We start from the raw sequence: 15029 nt of genomic DNA, 5'->3' as shown, positions 1-15029 counted from the left end.
ATTCTTCCATGGGGAACCTTGTTGAATGTCTTACTGAAGTCCATATAGATCACACCTACTGCTCTGCCCTCATCAATCTTCTTTGTTACTTCTTCAAAAAACTCAATCAAGTTTGTGAGACATGATTTCCCACGCACAAAGCCATGTTGACTATCCCTAATCAGTCCTTTCCTTTCCAAATACATGTACATCCTGTCCCTCAGGATTCCCTCCAATAACTTTCCCACCACTGAGGTCAGGCTCACTGGTCTATAGTTCCCTGGCTTGTCCTTACCACCCTTCTTAAACAGTGGCACCACGTTTGCCAACCTCCAGTATTCCGGCATCTTACCTGTGACTATCGATGATTTAACTGAGGGAAGCTGTACTTGAACATGCGTTGTTGCCTCAGCAAGTTAGATCTCTCAGAATTAATCAGCATATGAGAAAGTGATTCAGACAGTTGACTGTCTCTTTTTGGTACAGCTATCCAAATAGTTTCACTTCTCTTTTTGCCACACACCTGCAAATTTTCTCTTTTGAAGTAGTAATGCAATTTCCTATTGGAAGTTATTAGTAATTCTCCTACCACTGTTCTTTCGAATAGCACATTCCAAATCATATAGCGTATAATGAAAAGTTAAACCTCCATGTCTCCTCTTGCTATTTTGATGGTTACTGATCCTTTGACTGCTGAAACCCGTTCCTTATTTATTCTATCTAAATTCTTCATTGTCTTTCTTCTTTTTTTCCTCCTATATGTGAAATCCCGTATCCCTGTTAAAACGGTAGCGAATGATGTCCTTCCTGCATTGGCCAGAATTGGCTACATATTCTCGTTGGGGCCTGAGCAGTGATTTATAAAGGTTTGGCATAACTTCCTTGCCTTTGTGCTTGGATTATATTTATGAAGCCAAGGGACTTAACCAAAATGTATGACTTCTCAATTTGTCCTCTCTTCAAAGACTGTACATGAGTCCCCAGCTTGCTCTTAAAACCCACTTTAAAAATGTGCCACTTTATTTTGCAACCTTTAACACATAAATTGTGACAACTTGTAATAGTGCAGGAAACTGAGGGAAAATATTTTGGGATGGGTTTTCTATTCAAATAAGGTCAGGGAATCCCTCTGTGTTCCTTCAGATAAAATTTATTAATATTGTATACATGACCATTTTCTCAGTTACTTTTGGTACTAATTTTCATGCAAAATCTCGGTCACTGGATTATTCAAGTCACTGGTATGTATGTCACAATACACCTCAGAGACTCATCTGCATTGCTCTTAAAGCCCATCTCTACTGAAAGCTTCTCACATCCGCAGGCACTCCCGTTGCTGGGTTCTGTGCACAGCCTAAGCAACAACTTACTATCCCAGGTTGAGGATCAATGATGTTCAGGCTGAGGCTATTCAGGGATGTGGCCACTGACCTATACTTCCAGGCTGCCTAACCCAAGTTACCTCTGGATACATGACTTTCTGTTAGCACAAAGCTCCCTGTAACAGACAATGCAATATGCCAAAACATTGTGGCTCTTATTAACAAACTTCACATCAGCATGTTTCTCCGCCCACCCCACTCCATCCTTCTTTAACACACTTTCCTTTAAGCATCTCACCTCTCATGCCTCCTTTTTAAAATCATCTTTCTCCACTGCTCACTCCAGCCCCAGGCCAAGTCTCTCACTGCTTTCACTCTTCAGTCTCTGCACTGAATGACCTTTCATTGATGGTGATTGCAGCCTCCATCTAGAGGTGACAATGTGGTATTGTCACGGGGCTCGTAATCCACAGACTCTGGTGACCCAGGTTTGAATCCCTCTGTGACAATTCAAAACAATGTGAAATCAGCCATGATGGCCATGAAATCATTGTGGTTTAAAACCCATCTGGTTCATCTAAGGTTGTTTAGGAAGGGAAATCAGGCCTATATGTAACTCCAGACTACAGCACTTCTATCATAACAACATAGAAAAGGCCCCAGTCAAGCCATGAATGACATGTCTATGTCTATGTACTTAGTACTAATTTTCATGCAAAATCTCAGTCACAAGATTATTCAAGTCACTGGTATGTCACAATACACCACATCATTCCTGATGAAGGACTTTTGCCCGAAACGTCGATTTTACTGCTCCTCGGATACTGCCTGAACTTCTGTGCTCTTCCAGCACCACTAATCCAGAATCTGATGTCTGTCTGTGACTGCAGTGCATTATCCTTCCACATCCTCGTTGACCTCTGTGTGACCACACCATTGCCATTTAACATCTCGCCTCAATATTGTCCAGCTGGTGTGACTGTTCTCACCTTCTACATATTCCAATTTATCCTTCGTTGGACTCAGCCCAGAGTCGGAAGGCTTCTCCAAAGTCAGTGGGAGGTGGGGTTACAGCAGTATGCCCACTTGGATCTTCTCACCTGATCACAATGGGCACTACATCTCATTTTGTTAAATTCCTGGATAGGAACAGGAATAGATCATTTAACACCTTTACTAACTTGTTCTGACATTCAGTGAGATCTTGGTTGACCTATATCTTAACTACTTCTGTCTGTTAGATTTTGGTTATCCAGATAATCTTTGATTTTAAAATTTGCAATTGATCGAACAACAGAGTTCTAAGATTTTTCTCACCTTTACCAAATAGAAATACTTCCTGATTTCCATCCTGAAAGGTCTTGCTCTAAATTTTAGTCATTTATCACCGCTTTGTCCATTTATTTTCCAAATATATTTTGTAATTTTATGGCTTCATCTGTACTACTTACAGCATTATCTATCCTTACCTGCTTGTTAGTGAATTCCTCTATCATTCTCAAAGTACAGCAAATAAACCAGATCCCAGCACACGTTCCAGCTGGACACACCATGTCACATCCTGCCATTTTACATGTTCTTCCATTATCCCAAATCCTCCAACACCGGGATTTTCCTGATAGTTAATAAAGTACCTAATATTTAATGGGCTTAATTTCACCTAACAGTCTCTTATACGAACTTGCCTTCTGGAAGTTTGTATAAATAACTTTGATAGATGTTCCACTGTCCACTACTTTGAAAACTACCTCCCTAACAGCCTATTCCAGCTGCCTATCACCCTCTATTTTAAACAAAACCTTGCCTCACATATCTTTAAATTCCTCTTGCACCACTTTTTTTTTTCCACCCTCCAACCTTAAACCTATGCCCCCTAGTATCTGACCTTTATATCCTGGGAAAAGACTCCTACTATCTACTCTTTCTGTGCCTCAGTTTTATGTACTTCAATCAGGTTACCCCTCAGACTCCAAGGTTCTAGTGAAAACAATCCAAGTTTGTCCAATTTCTACTTACTTCTAATATGCTTCAATCAAGGCAACATCCTGGTAAATCTCTTTTGCACTCTTCACATCCTAAAGTATGGTGACCAGAACTGTACACAATATTCCAAATGTGGCCAAATTGAGTCATGAATGTTCCTTGGTCAAGGCAGGAGTTTTACTGTAATCAAGTTATGTAGCTAACATTGAAGTTTTTGAAGGGACATTGTAGAGAGTGATGTCCTCTGTATCGTTCACATGCTTTACTTGAACAGTGTATGTTGTGTTGTGGCACTTGGAAAGTCGACTGCTTTCCATTCTGCAACGTTTTTTCTCATGATATGAGATCATTTGTTCTCTTGGGTATCTTTGCATGTTAATTACAATGCTTTTTTAAAATTTATTTTAAAATCTGTTGCTTCCAGTCACAGTTGGCCCAAGCAGTTGGGATTGGCGATGAACCTGTCAGTAAAGCCAAGCAGAGCCGTAGTGAGAAGAAGGCACGAAAGGTGAGTCAAAAGCCATGTGTAATCTCAGAGATACCTTACATATAGCTGGACTCACAAGATGTACAAGAGAAGACATTATTATCAAAATTACAGGCATGAATATGTGCTAAAACAATATGAATAGGCAATTTAGAAGTTTATACAACTGGACTAACAATGCAAAGAACTTGCACTCTTTTCATACCTACCAAGGTAAGATATCTTAAATTCCATCAAAATTCATAAATGTGCCTTGGAAAAGAGAGCCAGCTTTAAATGATCTAGTCTATATATGACTCCAGTTCCCAAATGCCTAATCCTTAATGTTGCCTAGTCCTTAGTCTAAAAAGCTAATCAGTTGTATCAAATCACAATCAGCAGTTTAACAAGAATAAACTCCTCCCTTCAAATGTCAACATTTTACACATCAAGATACAGAGATATAAACCAAGTTCAGTGCACTGGGTCATGATCTAAATCAACCTTGTAAATAAATGAATAGAGGTACAAAGTGATGCAATGTGACAAAGTGATTCAATGGCAAGCCAAATTTTCTTCTGGTCTTTATATTAATGGCTTCTGAACCTAGCCATGCATTCTCGCATCCAATATAAACCTCAATTTCTGAGGAAAGTAGTGCTTCCAGCTGATGATACTATCAATAGTAGTCTTCCACAAGGTTTTTAAAAATGTATGATAATATATTGCGGTCTCTCTTCCTTTCCTTGAACTCTCTTCTGTTTCACTCTGACTGTCTCCCGCTGTCAAACTCTTCCCCCTCCCTCACTATCTCTTTCATTTTCATACTTCTGTATGTTTCTGTCTCCCTTTTCTGTCCTTCGTTCTCTCACTATTTCTGCCTGCTATATCTCTTGTTCCTCAATGACTGTCATCTCTTGTACATCTTTCCCTCCACATGGTTTACTTTCACTCCAACTCTTTTGTTTTTTTTTCTTCTCCCCTTTTGTCACTTTCTTGACTCATTCAATCCAACACTTGCTCCTTCCTTTCTATCTATCTCCCGCAATCTCACTCTTCTCTGTCCTTCTAACTGGGTTTTTTTCTTTATCTATTGCTACCTTTTCTCCACTCCCATTCCAGGCTATGTCCAAGTTGGGGCTGCGTCAAGTACATGGCGTGACTAGGATAACAATCAGAAAGTCTAAAAACATCCTCTTTGTTATAACGAAACCAGACGTTTTTAAGAGCCCAGTATCTGACATCTACATCGTCTTTGGAGAAGCAAAGGTGAGTGAGTGTTAGAAATTATGATGAACAAATTGCTTTATTGTGCATCACTGAATATTGGCTTGTTTAAAGATTAAATAAAGCGTGAGCCTGCATGTTTATCAAAGCAGTTGTTGTAAATTTGGACAGCAGTATAGACCGAGCCTTACCCTGTGTCTAATTCTTGCTGTACCTGACCTGGGAGAGTTTGATCAGACATTGCAAAGAACAGTGTATAGGAGGAATTAGGTTGTGGCTGATCCGTATCTGTATAACTTCAGCCTGATTTTGCTTTCTATCTGTTGGGTGCCACCTATCAAGAATCTGTACTGCAAACAAGTGCTAGAGATCGCATCAGGTCAGGCAACATCCATGGATTAATTTATTTCCTAACAAGAACCTGTTGACCGTTTCAATTGACCCAGTTGCTCAAAGCATTTTGAGGTAACAAGTTCCAGGTTTCCAATGCCCTGTTTGTTTGAAAAATGTTTCTGAATTGAACTCTCGTTATAAGGTGTTGTATTTTTGTTCTGGATTTGCCTGTGAGGAAATAACTTCTCTGCATTTAGTAGTCATTTGGTGATGTGGAACCTGAATATTGCTGACAATAGAGTCAAGACGATGAAACTTCTTGTCTTGTACTTATCAGGATTGACATAAGAATGTTAACAATCACAATTTATATTACTGAAGGAAAGGGAATGATTGGTAGTCAAGATAACTCTGACTGAGGAGTTGTAATGGAATTTCCCAAATTCCTGAGTAATTAAAAAAAAAGTGCAAGATTTGTATATACTCAGCAGCATTATAGCGGGACCAGTCTGCTGCAGCCGAGCAGGTTTTAAGACATGAATTCTGTGGCAAGTAACTCACCATCTTTCATTCTCAGGATTTGGGCTTTGTGGGCTTGATGAGCAATTTACTGTTCATCCTCATTTCTCTTGAAGGTGCTTGTTGGGCCTCGAACCACTGCAGTCCATATCGTGTGGTTACCTGCTGTACTGTGGCGCAGGGTGGAGTTACAGGATTTTGACCTAGCAACAATAAAGGCATGGCAAGCAGTGTAGTTCTACGTCAGGCTAGTGTGTAGTTTGTAGAGTGACTTGTGGGTGCTATTCCTATATTTGTGCTGTCCTTGTTGTTTCGGATGATGGATGCCACAAGTTTGTAAGGTGCTATCTAAGGGCATTGGCATCTTAATGCAGTGCATCTTGTAGATGGTACAAATGCAGCCACTGGAGGTGGTGAAGGAGATGAGTGTTGAAGGTGGTTGATGAAGTGCAAGTCAAGTGTGTTGCTTGTATCTGGATAGCATCAAGATGCTTGTGTTATTACAGCTGCATTCACCTAAGAATAGGAAATATTCCACCACACCTTTACCTTGTAGATGATGGACTGGCTTTGGCAGGTCTAGGGGTAAGTTTTCCTATTCTCTCTCCCCTGCTGTTGGTAGCTACAGTATTTACGTAGTTAATCCAGTTCAGTTTCTGGTCACTGATGATCCCCAGAACGTTGTTAGTTGGGGATTCACTGATTGCAATACTGTTAAATATTGAGGGGTGATGGTTAGGTTCTCACCTGTTGGCGATGGTAATTGCCTGGCAATTGTGTGGCATGAATGTTTCTTGTCACTTTATAGCTAAGTCTGAATGCTGTCTCCTGGCTCTCTATACCTGCCATTACCCCTGAGTGTGATGGCATACTCTCCTTGCCTGGAGAAATACAGCTCTAACAATACTCAAAAAAAAATTTGCAACCATCCAAACCAAAGCCCATTTGATTGGCACTGCATCTGCCATCTTCAGCATTCACTCCCTTGGCCATCTACAGTGACTCACACACAGCTTCCTTCCACAGTGCCTTCCAAATCTGTGACCTCAACTATCTAGAAGGACAAGGGGGGGGGGGGGGGGGGGTGATACTGAGGAATACTGTTCCTACATATCTGTATAACTACGGTGTGACTGGGTCACACTCTGGAATTCTCTTCCTAAAAGCACTCTGGGTAAACCCACATGCCAAGGATTATGGTTCAAAAAGGCAGTTAACCACTGCAAGTAGGGATTGACAATAAATAAGTGAAGCCCGCATCAATAGATGAATAGAAAAGTTATAGCAAATATAAATGAATTCATTGCAAGCTGAACCTCTTCATTGGTTGTTAGTGAATTTGCAGACTCTGGGTTATTCACCAATGCTTGCAGCATGCTCATTTCTGCTTGCTGGAAGCAACATACATTCATGTGCAGAGATCTGTCTTCTGCAACTAAATGGAATCTGCTCAAGCCCTTTGTCTATTTTAAATTTCCTGTGTCCTTGGAGGAGCCTATAGTTCCCTACTGTTTGCTCCATTGCAGTATCTCAGGGGCTCAGTTATCTTACCAACCAATCATCACCCTCTAAGCCTTGGCTAACTCTTCCAGCTCCTGGTTAATTCTGGTGATTTGCACCGGAATTCCCAGCAAGGGAATTCTATCCTTCTAGAAATTTGCCTGAAATGGAATGCAGTACATCAGATTGGGCGTGGCTAACAATCTGTACAGTTGAATAATAACTTCACTTGATGTTAAGCTCAAAGGGATGAAGATTTGAAAATGGGCTCATCATCAGCTGGGAACACAATGAGGACCTCCCACACATTAATAAAGGGAGATTTGACTGAGGCTTGCTATAGGGTGGTGTATGGCTGTGGAGGTGGTGGAAGGCCTGCTCTGCCAATTTAGGTTTTGGACACTGTTAGCACAATATCCTTCTTCCCCACATATAATGGGTGGTTTGGTTGAGCAGATGGGGGATGGTCTGAGCTCATGGATCACATTCCCCACCCCCACTGAGAGGCAGAGGAAAGATTGCAGGACACTCGGTCATTAATATGCACCAGTTCCAGCTCCAATTCCAACTCCAATCGCAGTTCCCCTCACTTTTGAGTCAGAGTTTATGGTTCCAACCCACCTCTAGAGTCTTAGGCAGATATACCAGTTCAGTCCTGAGGGAATATGCTGCACTGTCATAGGTGTTGCCTTTCTGATGAAAGTTGTCTACCATTTTGACAGATATGAAGGATTCCCTGGCAATACTGAAAGACAGTTATGGACTACTTCTGGCTGGCATTTATCTCCCAGTTAACATAAAAATCAGTTCTTTAGTTCAGTTCATTTTATTTTGTTTGAAGAATCTTGCTATGTTTCCCACATATTTTTGACAATGTTTCATGATAGTTCACTGGCATGGAAAGGGCTTTGGGATATCTTGCAGTTGTAATTGAATTACTATATAAATGCAAATCTCATTCTTTGCTCTGTTATTCCAGATTGAGGATCTGTCCCAACAGGCTCACAAGGCAGCAGCTGAGAAGTTCAAAGTCCCTATTGAGCATGCCACACTGGTCCCTGAAACAACTCCCACTCTCACAATTAAGGAGGAAAGTGAGGAAGAGGAGGTAAAACATCTTTGTAATGTGCTGGGAGCAAAGCCTTCGCAAAGGGCCAAACAGATTGGGGAACCACTCCAGAATTTGTTTCACTTAATATTCTAATCTTCCTGATATATTTCCCCACGGTGCCTGTATTGGAAGGGATGAAATGGCTCCACTGTTGGTTTTGAGAGGTGGCAGTACTCACCACATCATTTGGGATTTGGGACAAACAAAGCAGCCATTTTAGAATCAGGCAGAAAATTAACGATAGCGGATTCAGTGAGTTTAATGCTGTTGGAAAATTATCTGAGAACAGAGAGCCAATCGGGAAAGAAAATTTGCTCAAAATTCATAGCAACACAAATTAATACTATCCCTAAGATGGCATCCGATATCAGGAATGGAAGGTTAATCTCCAAGGGAACTTCTCTTCCCAGTTTATCTCTAAATTTATCTCCCCTTAAAATCTAATTTCAAGATTCAGCAGAGTTCTAAAAATACAAAGATCTGGGCAAAGTGGTTATTAGAAATTTGTTTGTAATGATATATCATACGAAACCACATGATTACAACCTCTGCCTACAGATGTCAGTGAGGGGGTGGGGAGGGGGGGGTGGGGAGAAGATGTTAAGTACTTCAGTTTACTTATGGTTAGTGAGCAAACCTCATGCACAGTCGGTGCTGAGGTTACAAAGGGTGATTTGTCACAGAATAATACACATTGGAACCAATTGAGCATCATTTCTTTTTCCTCCTTCCCTCACAACAATGCTTTAATTTCTTGACATCAACTAAAAGGCTTTCGTAGAACTTTCATTCTAGGTATTTTATTAAATATCAATAGGTCAACCTACCAAAGGTTCAAAAAAAGCTCCATATTATAATCTCAAGACATGACATAGACCACCTTTTATTTATTTCTGTTAGGGATAAATTTATAGATCTATTTCATGAGACTAGAACTGGCTGAGATTATTTTATGTGACAACATTTGTAGCCTTAGAGATATTTTTTGAATTCTGCAAATATTGTCTGAGAGCTACACTTCCAGGATCGTAATTTTTACTTTTTTAATATTAGCTCTACAGTTTTTTAAGGAACCCAGTATAAATGCATTTGGTTTGTACAGGATAAATTCCTTTATTATCTCTTTCTCTAATGTTTAACTTAGTCACCATGGTGACTAGTCAAGTTCCAAGGCACACGTCTTTAATGCGATCGTTAGGATGAGAAGAGTCTTATGTAGTTGTGGGTTATGTTATCTCAGGAGCAACATCAAAATGGAGTGCACAGGTATGAATGTTCCAGGAATTAGTAAGTAGATTCATTGAAATGCAATGGTGATCACCTAATAGCTTTGACCATTGCTATCATTTCTTATCTCTTCCTATGACACAATCATATCATGTTCATGTCAGGGAAGGATAAGTGGTTTTCTTAACCCAGTTTGTATAGTTTAGGCTTCAAGATGGCTCCATAATTCATCGCTCAGTCCAACTACATATGACCTGGCCACATCTTGGAAATTAATTTTCAAGAAGGAAGGGCTGCTGGTAAGATTCATTCATACAGCATAGTCATAGTCATAGAGATGTACAACATGGAAACAGGCTAGTCAATAGATTTCCACTGCTTCTGTCTATCACTGCCTGGCATTGAGCAGGGTCTCGACTACTGCCTGGAGTGCCATGAAGACCACAATGTCACCTTTCTTTTCCTGAGCTGGCCTACCACATCTTGGACTATTTGAGAACTTATCTGGTCTTGTCCTGTGATTCTGCCTGCTGACTAATTTTGAGGCTGGGATTTCCTTAGTACTGAGAAGCACCACTAAAACAAGTTGTACTGCACCCCTCTGAGAGGGTGCGGGATTCTGCTGATCAACTCCAGATTCCGAATGCTGACGGTGAGTGTATAAGAGGGACTTTTTAGTCATAGTAGAACGGTAGCCCATTCACTGGATTTTTTTAAAAAAGCACCTTGAACTCTCAGGCTCATTGGGAGATGACAATAATTCATAATAATGCAATCAGAAAGAGTACTGTAGTTAAGGATAATATAAAAGTCGAAATAGGTAATTTGGTCGTATGATCATATGCTACAGAAGGCCCATTGAGTCTGTTTGGACAAGACGACTATAGTTCTACACTGCTCCAACTTCTGAGCACTTGAATGTCATGAAATTTCAAGTTTCATCCAAGCACTTTAAAGGTGGAGGTTTCATGACTTAACTATCCTCTCAGACAGCGCGTTCCCCCAAATTCTCACCACTTTCTGGGTCAAATATTATTTCATCAAATCCCCCTCTAAACCTCCTGCTTTTAAAATTACCTTTTCACCTTCAAATTATACCCCCATGTTTTTGACACTTCAACAAAGAGAAGCAGCTGCTACCCACCCTGCCCATGCCCCTCACAATCTTATACATCTCAATCAGGTCCCCTCTCAGCCTTCTCTGCTATAAAGATGATAACCTGAGCTTTTCCAGCCTGTCGTCATAGCTAAACTGCTCCATTCCAGGCAACATCCTGGTGAATCTCCTCTGCATACTCTCCAGTGTAATCACATCCTTTATCCTGCAGTGACCAGAACTACATACAGTATTCCAGCTGTGGCCTAACTGAAGTTATTGTAAAAGTTCCTGTATAACCTTCCTCCTCTCATAATTGATGCCATGACTGATAAAGCAAGTGTCCCATATACCTTACCCTATTAACCTTTCCTGCTGCCTTCAGGAATCTTTGGATAAGCACCCACGATCCATTTGTTTCTTTGAATTTCTTAGTTTCCTGCCATTCATCAAGTGCTCTCTTGTCTTATTACTTCCTTCAAAATGTATCACCTCATATCTTTAATGTCCAATTTCATCTACAGATGTGCCAATTTGAAAAAATTCTGTCTCTATTGTCCTGTAAGCTAAGACCTTCTACCTCACTGACAACTACCTGATAAGTTAGTTCACAGATAAAATTAAGATTTATCCCTCCTACGTTTTCTTCCGAATATTCGACATATACTAAAAGCATTAGTGGATCCAGCACTGTTCTGTGGTATGCCAATGGACACTGGCCTCTAGTCATACACAACAGTCTTCTATCACCAGTCTGTCTCCTACAGTAAGGCAATTTTGGATTCAATTTGCTCAGTTTATCCTGGATCCCATGCCCTTTTACCTTCTTTATCAATCTCCCATGTGGAACTTTGCTGAAATCCATATAAACTACATCAACTGCACTACCCTCATTGACACAACTGGTCGAAATATTCAATCAAATTTGTTAGGCATCAACTCCCTCTGACAATGCCATGCTGACTATTCCTGATCAAGCTTTTTTCAAGTGGAGATTAATTCTCTCCTTGAGACTTTTCTCTAATAGTTTCTCTACCACAGATGTGACTCTGGTCTGTAATTCCCAGGTTTATCTCTCTAACTTCTTGAAAAGTGGAATATCTTAGCTGTCCTCTTGTCCTTGGGCACCTGTTCCATGGCCAGTGAGGAATTAAAAGTTTGGGTCAGAGCCCTTGTAGTTTCCTCCCACAGGAGCCTGGGATGCAATTCATCTAGACTTGGGCCTTTGTCAATTATGAAACCTGCTAAAACCTCCAATACCTCCTCACATCCTTTGTAAATTTACTCAGAATGTCACAGTCCCACTTCCTGAATTCTGTATCTATAGCCTCCTCTTCCAAAGTGAAGACTGATGTGAAGTACTTGTTTAACATCCATCAACGTGCTCTAACTCCATATGCAGCTTGCCCCTTTGGTCCTAATGGTGCTTTCTCTTCCCTGATTATCTTCTTCTCTTTAATATACTTATAGAATACCTTGGGACTCTCTCTAATTTCACTTGCCAGTGAATTCCCACACCCCTCTTTGCTCTCTTAATTGCTTTGAGTTCTCTACTGCACTTTTTGCACTCCATTAGGGCTTTCATTGATTTTTCTCCTTTTTGTACCAGTTAAAGGCCTCTTTTCCCTTATCCAGTCCTGAATATTCATAGACCTGCTGGATTCTTTGGGCTTGTTGTTTCTGTATTTCACACTAAAGGAAATATATTTGGCTTGTATTCTTGCCAATTTCAGTTTGAATATCCCCAATTGTTCTGTTATACATTTACCCAGAAGTAGCTATTCCCAGTCTACTGTGGCCAGATCCTGCCTTATTTTAATAAAATCTGCTTTCCTCTAATCCGATCCCATCTCATTTTCTTTTCAGACTATCTTTTTCCTTTTCCAGAACAAACTTAAAGTCCGCAGCATTGTAGTTGCTGTCACTAAAATACTCTCCCACTGCCACCTTGAACACCAGTCTGGATTTATTCCTTAGAATTAGGTCTAGCACTGCACATTCCCTTCTACATGTTGATTGAAAAAGCTGGCCAGAATACATTTGATGAAATCTATCATCTAAAGTATTCTCCCTACTTCAGTAACTCGCTCTTTATTAATAGAGAATTAGAGCATTGCAAAGATCCTTCAAAGAAATTTTGTCTCGCCTGAATCCTGAAATATCGTATTCCAAGATGGTGACCTCTAGTTCTAGACTCCTTAGCCCGGGAAACATACTCCCAGCATCTACTCTGTCAAACCCCTGAAGAATTGTACCTATTTCAATGCGATCGTTTCATTCATCTTACTGCTGCCTCACAGCGCCAGGGACCCGGGTTCGATTCCAGCCTCGGGTGACTATCTGCATGGGTTTCCTCTGGGTGCTTCAGTTTCTTCCCACAGTCCAAAGATGTGCAGGTTAGGTGAACTGGACATACTAAATTGTCCATAGTGTAGATTATTAGTCAGGGGTAAATGTAGGGGAATGGGTCTGGGTGGGTTACTCTTCGGAGTGTTGGTGTGTACTTATTGGGCCAAAGGGCCTGTTTCCACACTATACGGATTTTAATTCTTTAAAAAAAAGACACTGCCACTTCATACCATCTCGGTCTATAGGACTGCCCCTCAACCTGGGAATTTTTGCACACCTTTCAAGGCTGGTTTGTCCTTCTATAGTTTAGCAAGTTTCAAAGGGCAACCAGACTGACTCATTTGAATATTCCATATTCTAGTTGGATGAAACTGGACTCGAAGCGAGAGATATAGAGTTGGTGATGGCCCAAGCAAATGTCTCAAGGGGAAAAGCTGTGCGAGCACTCAGACACAACAAGAACGATATTGTCAATGCTATAATGGTGAGATACACCAGGTTTTTTTTTATTTTGTTGTTTTGTTTTATATTTGCCTCTGTGGGGAAGGGTAACAGGATTGAATTGTTTAACTGTTAAGAATTTGTTTGGATGGTATAGTGGATCTGATCTGGCCCTTCATCTGTGGATTAAATTCACGTTGACCTAACGAGTTGAAAGTCGCCAAACTTGGACCATGGTAAGGGCTGTTTTCCCATTTTGTGTCTGTGCCGAATGAAAAATGCTGCAGACCCTGGAACACTGAAATGAAAACAGAAAATGGTGGAAGTGCTAAGCATCAGAGAAAAATGACCTTGAAAGCTCTGATTGTTAAAACTCAACTGACCCCCAGGGAAGGGAGCTGATAACCAAACCACTCTGGGTCTGCATGGTAATAACTAGCTGACTCTTCATTCCCTCTCAGACCACTCATTTATACGACTAAGAAGTTTTCCAGCAATTGACAATCGGCCAATCCTTGCCAGTATTGCCCACATCCTGAGGATCTCATTCTTCAGGTAGATGGTCAATGAACAAGAATTTTACTCGTCAACTGGAAGGCCATATGCCTGGGCCCCAGTGCAAGGGCACCTTTCTTCTGTTGGCCCTACAGAATTGATAAAAGTTATTTTAAATGCCTTTCTGTGCTTCTGCCTCTGCTCAGACAGGCAGTGAACCAGCAGGAAAGCTCTGGAAGCTGCTTCACTGTGGCTAGAGTTAAAACCCTTTAACTAAGGATCTTGCTGGCTGTCTTTGCTACATGCAAGTCAAGATTGATCCTAGAGAAATCCAGGCTGGACGTGACCAGTTGAAACAGTCCCATTGATTTCTTAACTTCCTATCTGCCCAGTTTTCTACCAGGTAGCTAGGATCAATATCAATGCCCAGAAGATCCATGGATTAGACAGTAAGTGAAGATGGGTGAGACCTGAGGCTTTATCATAAACTATTTCAATATTGTCTCTTTTTTTTATTCCCAGGAACTAACAATGTAAACTGCAAAAAGAAGATCTATTTCTATATATAATCACTGGATATTATCAACATTATAAACTATAACCAAACTGTAAATCATACAAGTTTGCATCTGTTATATCACTAATAAACTCTGCTATAGAAACCAAACTTGTGCTTGCCTGTGCTTTGATTCAGCAAAAAGAAACTGAGGATTGTGGGTGTGGATGATGGTGGGAGAATGATCAAGCCTCACCAGAAACTTGAACAGTTAGTGCAAGCTGAGACTTCACTGCAGTACTGAGGCAGGTGGTGTCTTTGAGATTAAATGTTAAACCCTTTGTCCTCCCTGTGAACGTAAAGATTCCACAGTATTATAGAAAGAGGAACAAGAGACTTCTACCTGAGCCAATGTTTATACCTTACTAGTAGCACAGAAGCCTAATACCTGGGCATTATATCATTGCTATTTGTAGATTCGTCTC

General features: G+C 40.6%; 1 protein-coding gene across 2 annotated transcripts in view; it reads left to right on the top strand.

Moving 5' to 3' along the window:
• LOC122548950 overlaps positions 1 to 14735 on the top strand; it is a 63216-nt gene extending 48481 nt beyond the window's left edge. For both annotated transcript variants that reach the window (XM_043687960.1, XM_043687961.1), the window contains exons 5-9: positions 3709 to 3792; positions 4873 to 5019; positions 8309 to 8437; positions 13474 to 13596; positions 14571 to 14735. In XM_043687960.1, the coding sequence (XP_043543895.1) occupies positions 3709 to 3792; positions 4873 to 5019; positions 8309 to 8437; positions 13474 to 13596; positions 14571 to 14585 (498 nt within the window). In that variant the 3' untranslated portion in view covers positions 14586 to 14735. The remainder of the gene's footprint in view (positions 1 to 3708; positions 3793 to 4872; positions 5020 to 8308; positions 8438 to 13473; positions 13597 to 14570) is intronic.
• Positions 14736 to 15029: the final 294 nt, after the last annotated feature.

This window comes from Chiloscyllium plagiosum, chromosome 4 (genome assembly GCF_004010195.1).
Source record: "Chiloscyllium plagiosum isolate BGI_BamShark_2017 chromosome 4, ASM401019v2, whole genome shotgun sequence".
In the NCBI taxonomy this organism is placed as follows: Eukaryota; Metazoa; Chordata; class Chondrichthyes; order Orectolobiformes; family Hemiscylliidae; genus Chiloscyllium; species Chiloscyllium plagiosum.
This window is presented reverse-complemented; position numbering and strand designations above follow the sequence as displayed.